We start from the raw sequence: 16,671 nt of genomic DNA, 5'->3' as shown, positions 1-16,671 counted from the left end.
TAGTCTTGTTCATAACTGTAAAAATACATTATTAGATGTGACTTTGATTTTTCATTTTATTAAATTTTAGCTCAAAAATTAGCTTTGCTGCTTAATAGACAATGGACAAAAAAGGAATTCACTTTCAGTTATTCCCTTTATGCTGAAACGTGGAATAGTACTGATTTTTCTTTTGTAGAGATGGCATAGATTCACGTTCATAATTTCTTAGGGTATTTGTAACAGTGGTTTTGTAAACCACTGAAACAAGATCACTGATAAACTTTTGCAGGAGGCAGTTATTAAAGGAAAGGATCTTGCTTGTAAGAGCATTTACTACTTAAAACTGATTATAATAGTGTATGCATAACATTAAGAAGGTCGATCAGTTGATGAGTTAACATAGAGAGTATTTGCTTTTATTCGAAAGGAAGTTTCTCTCCGAAGTCTGAAATGTGTGGGACTCTGAGGGAGTCTAACAGTGCACATGGGAAATGTTTAGCAAAAACATATATGAAGTTTTAAAAGATTTTGTATAATTCTGTCTCCTCTAGAAGTTTGGTCAGTTGAAATTAATGGTCAGAAATAAACAATTTCTTTAAAAAGAAAAGCAGCCAGAGAGTAGTTCTAGTACTGCAGTTTAGTACACAGAAATCTAGGCAGAAAGTTATGTTTGGTGGCAGCTTTGTAATAAGCAGTGTTTGTTGTCAACATTTCTATTAACAAAGTCGTCATTTCTAACAGTATTACACACCCTTCTATGTTGACTGTCAAAAATCTTCAAGTGGTGCTTTGTATTTTTGTAACTGAAAATGCTTCTTTGCACTGTGACCTTGTTTTACAAAGAGATGGACCGAACTAGGGCAGTTACTGATTAAGGTTTCTGGTTGGTAAGAAATTTTGTATGTGAAGTTTTACCGTCAATATTCATTTAAAGCAGAATATGTTATTTTACTCACTTTGGTTTGTCTAAAAGTACCTGATGCCATTGAGCAACCTTGTATTACACATGGATACAATAGTTAACATGAGCCTTCCCTCACCAGTGTTGTAGCTGTAGTGATTAAAAGAATGCACGTTACAGGAGACGGGAATACTTTTTAGATTTGAGACTTCAGATGATTTTGTATTCAGAGAGAATCTCTCAGGTTTTCTCGGGTTTGTTTTGGTGGGTTTTTTTCATTTCTTTGTTTATTTTTGGTTTTTTTTTTTACTTTGATGATTAATGAAGCAAGTCATAATACGGCTTTTTCTTTTTTCTGTCTATTTTTTGTTTACTTGTTTTTTGGGTTTTTTTTGTACGACAGCTCAACAGAACCCAACAACCCAGCTACCAGCCAGACAACAAGAGATTGAAATGAACAGACAACAGCGTTATTTCCGCATTCCCTTCATCCGTCCTGCGGACCAGTACAAAGATCCCCAGAACAAGAAGAAGGGTTGGTGGTATGCGCATTTTGACGGGCCATGGATTGCTCGACAAATGGAACTTCATCCTGACAAAGCACCCATTCTCCTTGTAGCAGGTTGGTATTGAAAGCAAAACTCAAATGTTGAAAAGGTTCAGACTTGATTACTTTAGAAACAGGGGCTGATGATACAACTTTCCCAAGTTGGATCCTCTTTTTTTCATCAGCAGTTCCTGTCTGGGCAGAATTTGAGGATTTGGGACTGCTGTTGATGGTGGCCAAATGTTACGGAATATCATTTGTAGATGTAACTGGTCACGTGTTTTACTCATACATGTGCTTTAATCTGGGAAATCGTAGACGGAGTGGGAATCCAAATGTAAATAGTTTTATTATTAAGTGTCCTCAGATTATTCACTGACCTGGAGACGGCATGAAGATAAAACATCACAATTTGTCTGGAAAAGTTCTACTCATCATTGTATTGTTATTTAGTTAGCTTTTGGAAGATTTACAGCAGTTTGTGTCAAAACAATTTGTGCATATAATATATTGTCTTTTCCATAGTATGGTTCTAATAGCGAACGGACGCTTTTACCATATTTGTGCTGCCCAATATGGGAGAATAGCTTAAACTAAAGAGAAAAGCTTAAAATGCTTAATCTTAAACATTTAAGATAAAAACTAAATGTGGCAATGGATAGGTAGAGATTGTCTGGTGATGAAATGTATCCTCCTTTTCTGGAGGATAGTGAAAGGGGGAGAAAACACCGGAGAAATGCTGTTTACACTTCTGTGGTTTGAGTCTTTGTATTTAACTTGGGGACTGAGGAAAAGGCCATAACCAATTTGTTTAGCATCTGAGTGACACTTTACTAGTGACAGAAGTTCCTTGGTTTTCTGCTAATTATTTTTAATAGAATTCCTTGTACCAACTGTTGCCTGTTCAGTGTCAAAGCCCACAGCCAAAAGTAGCATTGCTGTCACAGATACCATATACAATGGATCACCTATTAAAAATAGGATTAAAATATAGCGAGTGAGCTACGCTTATCATTTCATTGGGTTCTCTGTGTCAGTCCCATTTGGTAGGCATTGTTTGTTTAGTGTGGGAGGCTGACAGATTAAGAATACTGACTATTTGATCAAAAGTCTTGACTACTTAGACACTTTGCTACGCTTAAACAAATTACATAATAACAGCAGTTCACTGTACAACTGTGTAAAACTGAAAGTGTGTGTTAAACAACCGGGTGCCATCCCATAGTGGCTTTCAGGAGAACATATCGAGATCCTGATCTTCTCAACTTCTTCCCTTTGTTCCTTTTTGCTTGCTTTTTAAGCACAATTCGGTCAGTTGCAGCATCTGCTACTAGTTTATTCTGATACTGCTTTTCTGCTCTGTGTGTACAAAAAAACCAACAAAACAAATAAATATTCAGTGTCTGAGGACCGATTTCCCCATAAGCTCTGAAGTCTATTAACAAATCAGAGCTTGAGAGAGGAAATCTAATTAACAAAGATCTAATCTTTGTTAATGGGACCTTTGAATGATGTAAAAGCTTTATAAAGATTTTTCTTTTCTCCTTGCCCGTTTCAGGTAAGGACGATATGGATATGTGTGAGCTTAACCTTGAAGAGACTGGCTTAACTCGAAAGCGAGGTGCTGAAATTTTGCCCAGACAGTTTGAAGAAATTTGGGAGCGCTGTGGAGGTATCCAGTATCTTCAAAACGCGATTGAAAGCAGACAAGCTCGTCCTACGTATGCTACAGCCATGCTGCAGAACCTGTTGAAATAAATGGTCATTTTGCACAGTAGCGTTGGAGATGAGAACCCTTGCCCGTGATACAAAGGGAAGAGCTCCTCTGCACAACAGGGGACGTCAACATTCTACTATAGTCATATTAGAGATGTTTAATATAAAGTGAACAGATTTTATTAATCATGTGGTTTGTTAATTTGTACTTCATGATGTTTAATTTGTGTAGTGAACTTTACTCCATATGAGGACCTTGAAGCAATTTCAGTCAGTGTAGTTTGTTGCATTTTGTTTATGTTGCATTTTCTTTAACACTTTCTGTTATAACCTTACCACTTTTAAGCAATCTGTCTGTACTTGGGTACATCTTACAAAGAACTGCATTGCAACCACCTTTTTATAAAATCCCCTCTTTTAAACAGTGAATAGCTGGCTTCAAGTGCTGGCCTAGTAAAGAGGATATGCTGTTTCTAATAACTGGAATTGTGAGGCCTTAGCTTTGACTTCTGTTCCGGTGAAGTTGGAGTATACTTTTATATAATCTGAGACATTTTAATGTCCTGATTTGAAAACTGGTGATTGTCTGTATTTACTGACTTTTTCAGAAACTGATGGGAAATCCTCCTTAACTTGAGACCCATAAATTCCTATTTAATGCGTTCTCTGTCTTGGTTTAAGAGAAACGGTTTTCTGTACATTCTGAGAAGAGCATTCAGATATGACAATAGTGTGTAATATTGGAGGTACTCAAAGAATGTACTGCTCGCTAGGGCTTATACCACTTCTCTCTTAGTTTATTTTTGTTTTTTCACTTCAAGTACAAATTTCCTTTAGACTTCTATTTTTCTGACCAAATTTCCATTAAGAATTCTTGGACAGTTTGTTTATCCAGGTAGTGTAATTTCAACATATTATGCAAAAGTGTCCAAGACTTTACATCTGGAGGCATCTAAGATTAAGGATAGCATAAGGGAAATACGCTCAGCTTTTTGGTGGCAGTATAACTTCACTGAATCTTGAGGCCTGAGCCTCAGGCGTCCTGTTTATTTTAATTGTAACGAGATGCACAAGGTCTGTACCTTTTGTTAGATTGTATAAAAACTTGGTCCAATAACAAAATGCATCATCTTAATGCTATGTGCTGATGAAATAGCTACAGTTTTTAGTATACTGGAATATCACAGTGATTCGGACACTGAGCTGAATCTCCTCTGTCGAGTTTCATGGCTTGTAACGGTTCCCTTATTAAGCAGTTTGTTCTGGGAGTTCTTGTGGGTGGGAATTACTAATTTCATACAGTCTTAAGATGCCTCTTGTTCACTTAGGCGAACATTGTTTCACCATGCTGGCCATTATTTCAGCAAATTAAACTTGATTATTTATTATGTCTCTGATAGGAATTTGAAAGATAAGTAGCTTGATGTCCAGTTACTTATTCAAGCTGAGTTAAAAATGAAGTCTTGCTCTATGAATAGGCAAAGCTTGCTTACACTATAAAATAATTTCCTTACTGTTCACTCACTTTGAAACCTCTTGGAAACTTTAGTTTTTAAATGCATAACTATACTTAATTAATAACTTTCATGAGGTACAGTTCTGTAGCACAGAGAAAGCTCACGATGCATGACCTTAGATTGTGCCTGCACGCCACGGTCTGCCCGTTGTTACAAATACACTCCTTACTGTAATACACGTTGAGAAATCTGAGTAACGCATTAATTCTGTATGAAGCTGCTGCATCAGGGAATCTCGGCATCCGCTGCGTGACCAGTCTACTTTTTGGTCATGCGATTGCAAAGGAGAAAATGTTTCCATTTTACCCAAATTCTTCACTGAAGCAGTAATTTTTGTCTGGAAGATGCAAGTGCATCAGACTGCTGGCTAAGCCACTTGTGTACAAGCCTGTACAGCCTTGTGTGAGTTGAAAGGTGCAGCTTTTGAAATGTAGGTTACTGGTTTAATGTGTTACTGAACTGGAACCAAAGTTTCAGAACTTCCAGTCTCCAGAAACTTAGCACTGCAAGCAGCTGTGATCATCCATGTGATACAAGGAAGAAAAATCACTGAACCGATAGGGCTGAGGTGCCCTACCCTGTATTTATTACTATCTAGATTTAACTTCTTGACTTACCACTTTCAGTCTCAGTTCATATACATACATTATATATATATAAATATATATATATATATATATAAACAGATCTTAAGAGACTGAACATGGTAAGCAAAGAACCTCAATACTTAAGGGAGTGTGTGTGTGTATACACATATATATTCTTAAATATTTTAGTATATATATGTGTAAGTGTACTTGTGGGCAACTCAAATAAATAAAATTAATTGAATTTTTCCATTCTGTTCCTTTGATTATGCCAGGAATTCCTTGACTGGCATCAGAAAGAAAATTTATTTTTCAGAATGGGGTGTATGGGAATTCTCGTTGAGTAAACGACTAACAAGTACGAGCTATCAGGAAAATAAAATTGACTTTGAACTAGTGGAAGAGGAACTGGCGGCTGGATGTTCTCGAATGAGATGTTCCCACCTCTCTGCATTGCTGCAGCAGTATGCCTGAGGCAGGCAGAAGATGCATTCTCTGCAACTCTGAGCAGCCTGCTCTAGTGGGAGGTGTCCCTGCCCATGGCAGGGGGGTTGGAACTAGATGATCTTTAAGGTCCCTTCCAACCCTAACAATTCTATGATTCCAAAAATCAGGGTATTCTAGTTTGCACAGTAGCACGCTTTCCCCCCCAACCCTCCTCCTACACTGAAAGCAGCACCTGCTTTAGTTCTATTCATCTTTTTGTGCAACAAAATTAACTTTCAGTTCATTTCAGATTTTTACTTTTTTTCACATCAAGCCATATTCAGCTGCTTACCGGTTGTTTCTGTTGTCTCATCTGCCGTGTCAGGTAATTATACTGTAGGTTGATTTGATAAAAAAGGGAGGAGGTGGATGGTCTGTAGGATTGTAGTGTTACCTAACGCCCTTCTGAGTTATGGTTATAGAGAAAAATGTAATTCGGTTTTTGAAGCAAAACAATGCGGTAAACCTGTCGGCTTGGTTCTATGTGTTTGATTTAAAAAAAAAATATTAATAATTTCCTGCCTCTCAGTGAAGTTGTCCATTATAGTGAGATCTTCTGCATGAAACACTCCAGAAAACAGAGGAGAGGAGGGGAATCACCGTGCCAGGCTACATTCCTGACTAGGTGACCCAGGAACGTGAATTGCCTAGAGAATGCTACTTCCAGCATCACAAGGTCGTTAAATACTTGTCTTTCATCCACTGATAAGATTGTTTTTCTTTACCTAGTTGAATCCTTTGGGGTTTTCTCCAAAATCTCTATTTAAAGTATTTAAATGACCTCCTAATACTGTACTGAAAATTAAAAAAAATAATAAATACATTCCATGTTGAAATCTCAGTTGTATCTCTCTTACCATTTTGTCTTTTTAAGGTGTAATAATTTAAATGATTTAAAGTGTAATAAGTAAGGGTAAATGAATCTATGAGAGGGATAAAAGGATTTCCGTGCTGGAACTGCCCGATGCTCTTCTATCGGACGTTTATGGTGGTTAAAGCTACTCCAGTAAAGATTTCATCTTTATTTTCTCAGGTAAGTGTTCCTCTAAAATAACATTCTGATATTAAGAAATTCTGATTTTGTTTTCTTCTAAGTCTCATACCTCGTTTCTCGGTATGTGTTGAAACAAGTATCTTTCTTTTTACTCTTATTACTGTTTTGTAACCTTTATTGCTGTCACTTGCAACGTATTTATCATTTGCTGTGCTGTGTACCAGCTGTTTGCATCTGTTTCATCAGTGACTGGTGAGACCACTCACGATGCTTCGAGTTTGTATGCTGCAGGACAAGCTTGGTGTTTGAGGGCGGGTCTGGCGTTGCTTCTGGTTTTTTAAAAAAAAAAAAAAAAGTGTTATCAAACTTTTCTGTCTTAAGGGCTAAACCAGAGTGGTAATTTTTTAATTTTAGAAGATTGAAATAATTCAGACTTTGATATCTAGGAGATACAATTTTGTTTCACTTCCTTTATGGCTTGCATTTCCAACTGTAGCTTCACATCAGTTTTAAAATAATGTGATGTGTCTTATTGTGAGATTAAATACAATTTAATTCAATTCCCTGTGAAATTTTCAAGTAAATAGTTTTATTATGTTTTATTGAAATACAAAAGGCTTACATCCAGCAAATATATTTGGTAATTAATAGTTGAGAGTGATAAATACAGTCATGAACAATCATTATTAAAATACACATTTTAAAATTACTCATTTTTTAATCTGACTAGTGATAACTAGTATGAATTGAAATATACTAAACACATACAAAAATACATTTGCAATGGAAAAAAATGGAATGCTTTCAGCATTCTTAACTTACATGAGCAGTAGTGAAAAGCTAACACGTGTTGGCAGGGATGGCTTCCAGTGCCCTGCAAGAAGTATTTTTAGAGTTTTATTCTGAAGTGTTACTGTGTAAAACCACATCTTAGGTTTCTTTTTTTAATTTTAATTTTTTTTTCTAGTTAAAGTAAGTAAAAATGCTATTTCAGCAATAGAAACTCAACCTTGTATTCTTGGTGCATTGCCTTCATTTGTACACAATCACCAGTTTTGGTGGTTTTGCAGGCAAATCTGTTTGTGCAGTTAATTGTTTGGAATTCGTAAACAGTTCTTTTGAGCGTACATAATTAAGGTAAACTAAAGTTCAGTCTTTGCTGTGGTAACCGGGTGGTGCGAAGTAGAAAGAATTGTCACTAAAATCAGCTACTGTCCTGGAAACGTGGAAGTTTCACACCTGAATGAGGAGCTGTCATCCAGTATAGTCATGAACTTTGTAGAAGCTCAGTTTGAGCTGTAAGTACAACTTCTGGTATGCACCAAGCAGCAAACAGTGCCTCAATATTATACAACACTGGTGCAGCATATAAATATATATATAGAGAGATATATTCTCTCAAGAAACGTTCAAAGTAAAGTAATGCTTATATGTGAATCGCGATTGTGGATCCATAGAGCATAAATTACTAAACCTATAAAATACTTAATGGCCACCCCTTGTCTGTATATGTTTCTTCTACAAGAACTAATAGTAACCTCTCAAAGGTATTTGTGTGTGTTTACTGAGTTTAAAGTGTACGCGCTTATGTGCGACTCTAACCTACCTGCTACTGTAGAGGGTGCTTGTGGACATAAATCTCATATTCCGAAAAGATGAAACTGCCGGCATTGCGCCTCAGCATACAGCTTGAATTCTCAGGGCGTGACAGTTAAACTGTCACCAGCAATTCAGCAGTGAAGCGTGTATGTACATATGTATACATAATGTGTTTCTTAACAGAAAAATAGGAATCTGATGTTCATAGAAACCATTAAAAAAAAATTCATCCCAACTTCTGTGTGATTTGCAGTGTGAGCGTTGTAGGGAGAGAATGAAAAAGTCCCCAAACGCTTTTAATGTGGCCTTTGGTCAATGACGGCTCTTCTTTCCCAGTTTGCCACTTACGTTAGCGTATGTAAGGAAGATTAACAAAAGGGCATAGAAATGAAGCAAAACCTCATCGATATTTTTACCAGAATGGGTGTGCCGTACAATATTGAAAAAAGCTTACTTCTCAGCAAAAGCTGTTTCTAGCACTCGGCTCTTAAATAATAGTACAGTTAAGATGCGTAAGCACGGGCTGCTGAATGCATGCGTCTTAACGCTGGTGCCTTCTTACCCGGCAGATTTTAGACATGGTCAAGTAGTTGGTCGACTTGGTCACGTTGTTTTTCTTTAATAAAACTGTTTAATGTGCACTGATTTTAGAGCTAAAATGTTATCTCTTTAGGAATCCGTGAATTATTTTCATATGCATAATCAACCTGAAGTCCGGTCTTGAATAATGCAGGCCTTCTTTTTTGAATACCTGTAAGAGAAACTCTCATAAGACATCTGAAAAGGATTTTTGAATTTAAAATGTATTATTTATCTACCGCTAATAGGCAAGTTCTCCCCAAAATCTGTTGAGATAATCTCCAGTTCCTTGTAGGAAGAACTGAGTTAATCCTGAAGTTATTTTACCCAGTAAATCATTGAGCTCAGAGTAAGATTATTATTTTTCCTCCCTGGTATAACAATGCCGCGTTTCTGTATGAAATAACAAACAAGTACCACCGATACCATCATGATCTGAAGAACATATTTTTGAATAAAAGAGTCAGAATGCAGCGTGCTACAGAAGAAGCCGTGTCTAAAGGATCTACAAGATTTGCAGTTCCGGCAGACCTGGGATAATATAGGCTTTGGGCCAGTCAGCTTCTGCGCGTTGTTTTAGGTGTAAGAGCGGCAGCTGCGCCGTGCAAACTTCTACATGTGTAAAACCCGACGTTCCCCGACTAAAAGCACAGCGATTCTGTCTCTGTCTGGTATTTTAGGTCTTCTTTCTCCCGTGATTCCAGTAATGAAACACTAAATCTCTGATCTCGGTGGGGGAGCTCTAACAGGGTAACTTGGATTGTTGTTGGATTGTTTTAATCCAAAATACTGTTTGCTTGATGATCCAAATGATTGACATGCGGATGAAAGACATGGCAAGCTTTGTTTTCTCCTCAAATTTAATTTCAGTCATGAAATTGGCTCTTGGTGGCCGAGAGTGGCTTTTTCAGAGGATCATGCTATGTGTCGGTTACTGGTTTTGCTGAGCAAAGAATTAGTATTTTATATATTTCTTAGGGAGAACCTGTAATGACTTTTAGCCTGCATCTGTTTTGCATCAAGCGAAGTGGTCTTTGTCCGTGCCAATTAGATTCAGCATTATGAAACAACTTATTCTACCGTCCTCTTGTACAGTGCTTTATTTCCAATGCGTCTGGGCTATTTTGTGTCAAATATTCTGGCTCCCCTAAGGTTTTATCCGAGTTTGTTAGAACTGTTTTTCCTGTGGTGTCTGTTGCAGCACAGTTCTTCTGCGAGCTTTGAAAAGTTCGTGAAGACTTTAGACGAGATCCTTTTTCTTTTCAAGGGTTAGATCCGTTTCTGAATTTTGCCAGATAACGGCTTGAAAAAGAAACCTACTCCCCCGTGCCATGTACGAGCACAAGTAAATGACGAGTCTATAGAATAGCATCCATTAGATCAGCTGAAAAATAATAGACTTTACAGCTTGACACCAGGCCCTTAGAGCTGAAAAGCAATATGTGCTTTATTTTTCAGCACTTTTTCACTAACTAGAGAACGTCCAGCACAGTCACTAACAGGGACAGGGGAGGTTACAGCAGAAAAGTTGCGTTTTGAATGAGGTGGTGTCTTCACCTTTCATCTCAAAGGAGCAGAGAGCTCACGTGTAGGTGCGGAAGGCAGCAGAGACTCGGATCAGCGGGATCACTTTTAGAGAACTTGGGCATGTTTGACTCTCAACCATAGTTGCCCAACGGGATGTGGACTTGTTGGCCTTACGGCTCAGTCTGAACGAGCTGATCCACCTGGATGTGTAAATTCTAGCTCATTATCACACCCTGCTTTGGCCCAAAGAAAGATGACTCTCTGGGTCATTTTATTCCTCATAGTATATACTCTTTGTGGAGCGAGACACAAGTTCCTGGAGACCTAACCGTCTAGAGAGGGAGCTGTGGTTTTCAGCTGCTTGCATGAGCTTGTGTTTTCTAGTGAGCTCAGAGAGAAGGAAGAGCAAGTTCTTCCCCTGGAGGTTAATTCCTGGATGACTAATTGGGTAAAAACCCAACGAAACAAACCCCCCCTCTGATAACTTTTGCAATCATTTTGCATGTAGTGACTCTATAACTAAACTGGAGACTTTTTCCTGTTTAGGAAGGAATTGAAGGTTATTTTAGCTTCTACTGGAATTTTATGCCTATTTTCATATACACTATTATAAATAAAGAGCTGTACTTACTATAGGTAGTGTCCTAGGAAGCTGTCACTGCTGGCATTACACATTGCAAAACAGAATTTAAAGACTGGAATTTTCAATTTGGCCTCCGAGTTCTAGAAATCCATCTCCTCCTGAAAATTCAGTTCAAGGGCCATATTCTGTCTTAAAAGTCCCGGCCCCAGAGGAGTTTTCCAGATTTGTGATACGGACGTGGTGCTCGCAGCAAACGAAAGCTGTGCTCTACCTACATTTTTTCCTTCCTCCATCGTCTTTTATCAAGTCATTAAAAATGCGTTCAACATAAGGACTCTGATGTAAACACTCATTTTGAACTTAAGTAACGGTGAAAAATGGCCAAAACAAACGTTTGCAATTAGCAACAGTAGTTCAGCTGGTGTGAAAGTTTATTGGTCTCCAGTTACCCACAGGCACATTTCTTTTAAGATGGGTGTAAAATATTAATTGCAAACATCTGTGCGTCTTGTTTTTATGAGCAGTGAAGCCAATTCATTCCCGAGCTGTTCCAAGCTGCAGCTCCCTGCTGACCTGGCGATCTCTTATCACTGCGTTCCAGTGCCCCCACTTGTCACCTCAGTCTGTAACTGTCACCTTGAGAACTTGAAGAGACCAGACCTGGGCAGGAATCCTCCGTTTGACGAAGATTAGTGGAAAAAAAAAAAAAAATCTTTCTCTGTAGTATCATTATTTGTTCCTTCATTTACCTAACAATGTACCGGCTCAATGCCAGAGATGATTGGTGTAGCGCGGTATCCTGCCTGCCACAGGGCCAGGGCAGCCCGCTACTGGTGTTTCCCTCAAGAATAATGGATACGAATGTTCTTAATTGGGCTGTGAGTCAGGAAAATGAAAATGGCAAAGTAAAAGCTTTTTGTTTACTTTTCGAGAGAACATACTCGGATACATCAGCATTAAGAGACCGTTTGGCAATTTTAGAGAATTTTTAAACTTGGCATTTCTCCTTTGTTTTTCTTCCCCCCGTCCCCCCCACCCCCCACCGAGATACAAGAGGTGTCCTATACTTGGGATAACGTTTGAGATACGAGCAGTATTCTGCTCAAACTTGAATTCCTGCTCGCTCAAACGCTATGTAGCTTAAACAGGCACAAGTTATTTTTAAACTATCTGTTACTCCTATTAAAACTTCCCCTTTGGTTTGCATTTTGTGTTGCTTTTTCATTTTAGATATTCCTTCTTCATGTGTTTCAGCGACTCCTTCATTAGCAAATGAGTACACAGGATGGAACTTGGTTGCATAAAAGCACTTAAGAAGGGATTGTTGTTGTCATATCAAGCATCCAAAGAAAAAACGAGGTTTTCTTTGTATGGAATTAGTACAAAGAGGCTTCCTGGAAATATTGTCAAACAGGAAACTCAACGGATTTTTAAAGCTCTTGAAAATAGTCACAAACCTTGGCTTTGTCTGGCTGATGCTGGAAATGAAGAATTTTGGAGACTTAACTTGTCAGTCCTGGCTTCGTAAACTGGTCTGGTGACCTACAACAGTTTAAAAATAAAAAGGAAAAAAAAAAAAAGAAACCAAAACACTAGATTAATTATTCCACTAAATGACAAAGAGCACTCGGATAGGATGGACCGCCAAAGCCATGCAAGAGAGCTGTAAGAAAAGCAGTTCTACAATCCTGTTATTGCTGCCCTACACAGCAGCAATAGATGTGGAAAGCAAATAAACGAATTAGTCTTTTTAGTTCTGGAATTGCTAAGCAGGAGATTAGAATCAAATTCGATTGAGTTGTAGAGTTAATACATGCAGGTGGACCTGTTATTTGAGGTGGGGCCGTTTGTTGGGGGGTCAGAAAAGTATTTCCGTGCATTTTACCTCCACGCTGAATTGTGTTTTCAAGTTCATGTAACGCTTCGTGATCAATGATCTCTGAGAAAGCGACACAAGCACTTACACTACAGGCCGTATGGCAACAGCTAGTTATGGGCTCATCGTGTTCAAAAGCAGGATTAATCCTTACAGCATTTTCTGAACTGCAGCTGTCGGGAGTAGGGCTTCTACAATGCAGAACGTTTTTGTTTAGGTAAGATTTTTTTAAATTGCAAAAGGAAAAAAAAAAAGGAATATTTTGAAGTGTGAAGGAAAAAGATCGTGAGCAGCTTACTGCAAATTAGAGTTTCTTTTGCTTTTTCTTCTTAACTTAATAATTAAAACGATGAAAAGAAAAACAAGGCTTAGCAAGCCAAGAATGAGAGGTTTAAAAATGAAGGGTTGTTTTGGTTCTGGAGCAAATTTTGCACAGCGCTGTCCTTGGTAAAGCTCGTGTCTACGTACAGGGCATCTAGAACAGGGAGAGGGAGAGAAAAACACACACAGCTTGAAGGCAGAAAATACCGCGTACCTCAAATGAAAATCTGCAATTAAATATGAACAGAGTATTCCCAATACAATTAAATTGTTTTGGGTCTGTATGAAATGATGTGGTTGATAACAGAGAAAAGAGTCGCGAGCGTGCATGTTAGACAAAAAGACACTCAGACATTCTTTGCCAACCTACACATTTTAAGGCAATCACGCATTTGAAACACCTCTGACACGTTTCTAGCCCTACAGGTGAAGATGAAATAACATTTGTGGTTTAGAATCTTAGAAGTTCAGGTGTGTTTTGAGAGTAATGTCTAAACACATCTTTGAAGATTACATGGTGTTTTTTGGTGATCTTAATCTGAGTTAGCGAGGTCTGAAATAAGAGTTCTACTACGAATAAATAGCTCCCTTTGAAGCAAGGGAGAAGATTCTCATATCTTAGATGAGAACACAGGGGCTCCAGTTAGTGGAAAAACTGGTGCGTTTCTGAGTAAGTTCACAAGCGAAATAAGTGCCTAACTAAAGTAAATAAGAGGTCATCGTTTTCTCTCTACAGACCGTACCAGTGTGCGCATGGTGTCAGCCTGACACTGGCAGTAAGTTTGTTTGTAACTTGCTTTAATACACCAAAAGTTTCATTTATCATTTTTATTACTTTTATCATTTCAAGGATAGTTTGCTTATTACTTTACATTAGGTCAGGGCTTTTCTGAAATGGAAAGGTGTTATTTTCCTTAGAGCGTTGGCTGCTACTACCCTTTACTACTTGAGTAAAGTTTTGAGGAGGAGCTCTTTATGTTGCAGGCTGATTTCTAGTATAAAATAGTGCAGCTGCACTACTGTGACTCCACAAGTCAGGAATTTAGCGGTAACTGTAGTGAATTCAATATAATCTTCTATTATCATTTCTGTGATGCCTGCTGCAGAAAATGAATTATGTTGGTTATGTTGTTCCAGTGAAATTATCATATGAACAATTCACTCAGTAGTCTTATTTTTTGATGTTAATCCTAAATACACTAAAAGATATATCATTAACCTCGTAAAGTCAATATTAAGAGAAAATAAACAAATGCAAGAATTGTATCCTGCCTTTTGCTTAGACACACGGCTGTCAACTACCGTGTGCCAGTCTGGTGTATAGAGTTTCACATAACACTCCGGATAATCTAGTCTTACAATGAGATGAAACCTGATACTTTTAAAAGAGAATTAGTATGATCAGGTACCGGGGTAGTTCTCAATATTGGCTTAACGTCATTTCATGTAAAAATCCTTATGGAATGTGTTTGCAGTTATGGGGAGCTGCTAATCTTCCAAGTCTTTCCCAGAAAGCCCTGGAAGCAGCCTCAGGCTTCATGTGCTTTATTGGAATCAGAACAGTGTTCATAGGTGTGTTTATAAGAATATAGATTTCTTTGTTAATACAACTTAGAAAAAATAATATCTTAAAATACCACTACATAATCAATAGCAGAACCGTGAATGAGTTCATTTTTTCCAAGACGTATTTGGAAATCGGAAAAGAATGTGTGGTTTTGTACTTGTCATCTCTGCCGATGGTGCCGAATTTGTAATAAAATGCTAAAGCATCTCTAAAAAAATAACTAGATCATGACGCTCCCTGTGTAGCAACAGGCAGAAATGGATTTATCCATAGTGAGACTATTTATACTGAAGAAGGGTATTGCAATGTCGGTTAAAGTGTTTGAATATTGAGCTCTTGCCTCATTAACGTTGTTTATGCTGTTGAAAAGTATATGCTCAGCCCTGCTTGTTCATGCAACAGACATGTCAGGGGTCCGTTAATGGAATTAATGCCAAGCACCGTTTATTTACCTGCAGACAGCTCCTCTTCCTGGAACTAACTCACATTTCCCACCATTGATGCACAGGTTGGGTTCCAACTCACACAGGCTCCGACAGGGTAATCCGTCTTGGCTTGTGTAACCAGGTTTACAAAGGCAGTCAGCCTCTTTTGTCCACTCGTTCATTATGCATTCGGAAAACTCGTCACACGCCATGAATTTGCATGGGTCTGCCTGATCAGCTGTAAAGGATGGGTAAATCATTAATTGATGCATTACCCGAAGGTAACTTGGCGGCCTTTGTGGCAGCTAGAGAAAACAATTCATATTTACTGGCCTGTACATGTTAACAGGAGGAGACAGTCTAGCATGAAAGGACACACATCCTTCTTTCCATAGATGACAGAGCGTGCAAGCTTATATTTACTTGTACGTTTATTTACCCCATCACTGCGATGCCACTTTCGTCTCACTGAGAAGGATTTTCACATTTGCGTATTGCTATCCTTTTTTTACAGTAAATACTAGTTTTATACTCACGGATACCATGCGACAGCCTTGCATATGTGTAAGAAATAGTTTCGACTATAATCATCTTAAACACATAATTTAGGACAAGTCAAGGGGAGGGAATTAGGTTATTGAATAACTATATATTATGTTATAGTATATAGTTATAGTATATGTGTACTATATACACAATACTATGAGGACAGCAACTAGAAATACTGGCACTGGCTAGGGACAATACACGCTTGCAGAGCTTTTTTGGAAGTGATGTGTTACCATTGGGAAAACTTGATTTTTTATTTTTCTTTTTTTTAAATATTGGTAAGGGGTGCATCTGTGAGATTAAGGGAAAATGAGTCTGCTGATGTTCATATGAAGGCCCAAATCAGAGACAGCTTAAAGCCCTAACTTCAGCCGTCACACAAGTCTACGTCTCCTTTCCTATTCTCTGCTTCTAACTAGAAATGGAAAAGAAAAAGCCCCAGGAGGAGTAATTTTCACTCAGTGCTCAGCCCAGCCGTGTGCTGATGGGGTGATAAGGGGAGGGCTGCATCCACCAATCTTGTCTCATGGAGGCAGATTCCTGTGTACTGTGGGGTAAAAGCCCTCAGAGAGAAGGCAGCAGATGAGAAGTAGACCAGGGGATACAAATTCTCTTCTTGCCAGCAAGCTGTTTCAATAAGATGGGTGAATCCAGAAAGGCAAAAAAAAAAAAAAGAAAAAGTGTCCAAAGGCAAGAAAGGAGAGCACAGAGAAGGACGTGGGAGAAAGGAGAGCACAGAAAAGGATGTGGGAGCAGATACACAGATATGAGCTGGGCTACGCAGGACAGCGGGTCCTGAGCGACGGGACCCTGTTCAAAGGAAGTTTTGACATGTAGTCTTAGCTGTAGAAAGGAACTTGGGTTTGGGTCTGGTCTATAGGCACCAAAATCACCTAATACATCAGTGCGGAAGAA

At 38.3% G+C, this 16,671-nt stretch overlaps 2 protein-coding genes across 6 annotated transcripts in view; one reads left to right on the top strand and one right to left on the bottom strand.

Moving 5' to 3' along the window:
- MYO6 (myosin VI) overlaps positions 1-6,577 on the top strand; it is a 117,262-nt gene extending 110,685 nt beyond the window's left edge. For all 5 annotated transcript variants that reach the window (XM_074581342.1, XM_074581341.1, XM_074581340.1 and 2 more), the window contains 2 exons: positions 1,287-1,505; positions 2,989-6,577. In XM_074581342.1, coding sequence (XP_074437443.1) covers positions 1,287-1,505; positions 2,989-3,188 — 419 coding nt within the window. In that variant the 3' untranslated portion in view covers positions 3,189-6,577. The remainder of the gene's footprint in view (positions 1-1,286; positions 1,506-2,988) is intronic.
- A 5,951-nt stretch (positions 6,578-12,528) lies between these two features.
- IMPG1 (interphotoreceptor matrix proteoglycan 1) overlaps positions 12,529-16,671 on the bottom strand; it is a 60,160-nt gene continuing 56,017 nt past the window's right edge. The window contains exons 15-18 of the mRNA XM_074578346.1: positions 15,235-15,445; positions 13,193-13,369; positions 12,904-13,085; positions 12,529-12,560 (exon numbers count right to left, since the gene is read on the bottom strand). Coding sequence (XP_074434447.1) covers positions 12,529-12,560; positions 12,904-13,085; positions 13,193-13,369; positions 15,235-15,445 — 602 coding nt within the window. The remainder of the gene's footprint in view (positions 12,561-12,903; positions 13,086-13,192; positions 13,370-15,234; positions 15,446-16,671) is intronic.

The sequence above is a fragment of the Larus michahellis genome, chromosome 3 (genome assembly GCF_964199755.1).
Source record: "Larus michahellis chromosome 3, bLarMic1.1, whole genome shotgun sequence".
Lineage (NCBI taxonomy): Eukaryota > Metazoa > Chordata > Aves > Charadriiformes > Laridae > Larus > Larus michahellis.
Note: the sequence above shows the minus strand (reverse complement) of the source record. Positions and strands in the feature narration are given on the sequence as shown.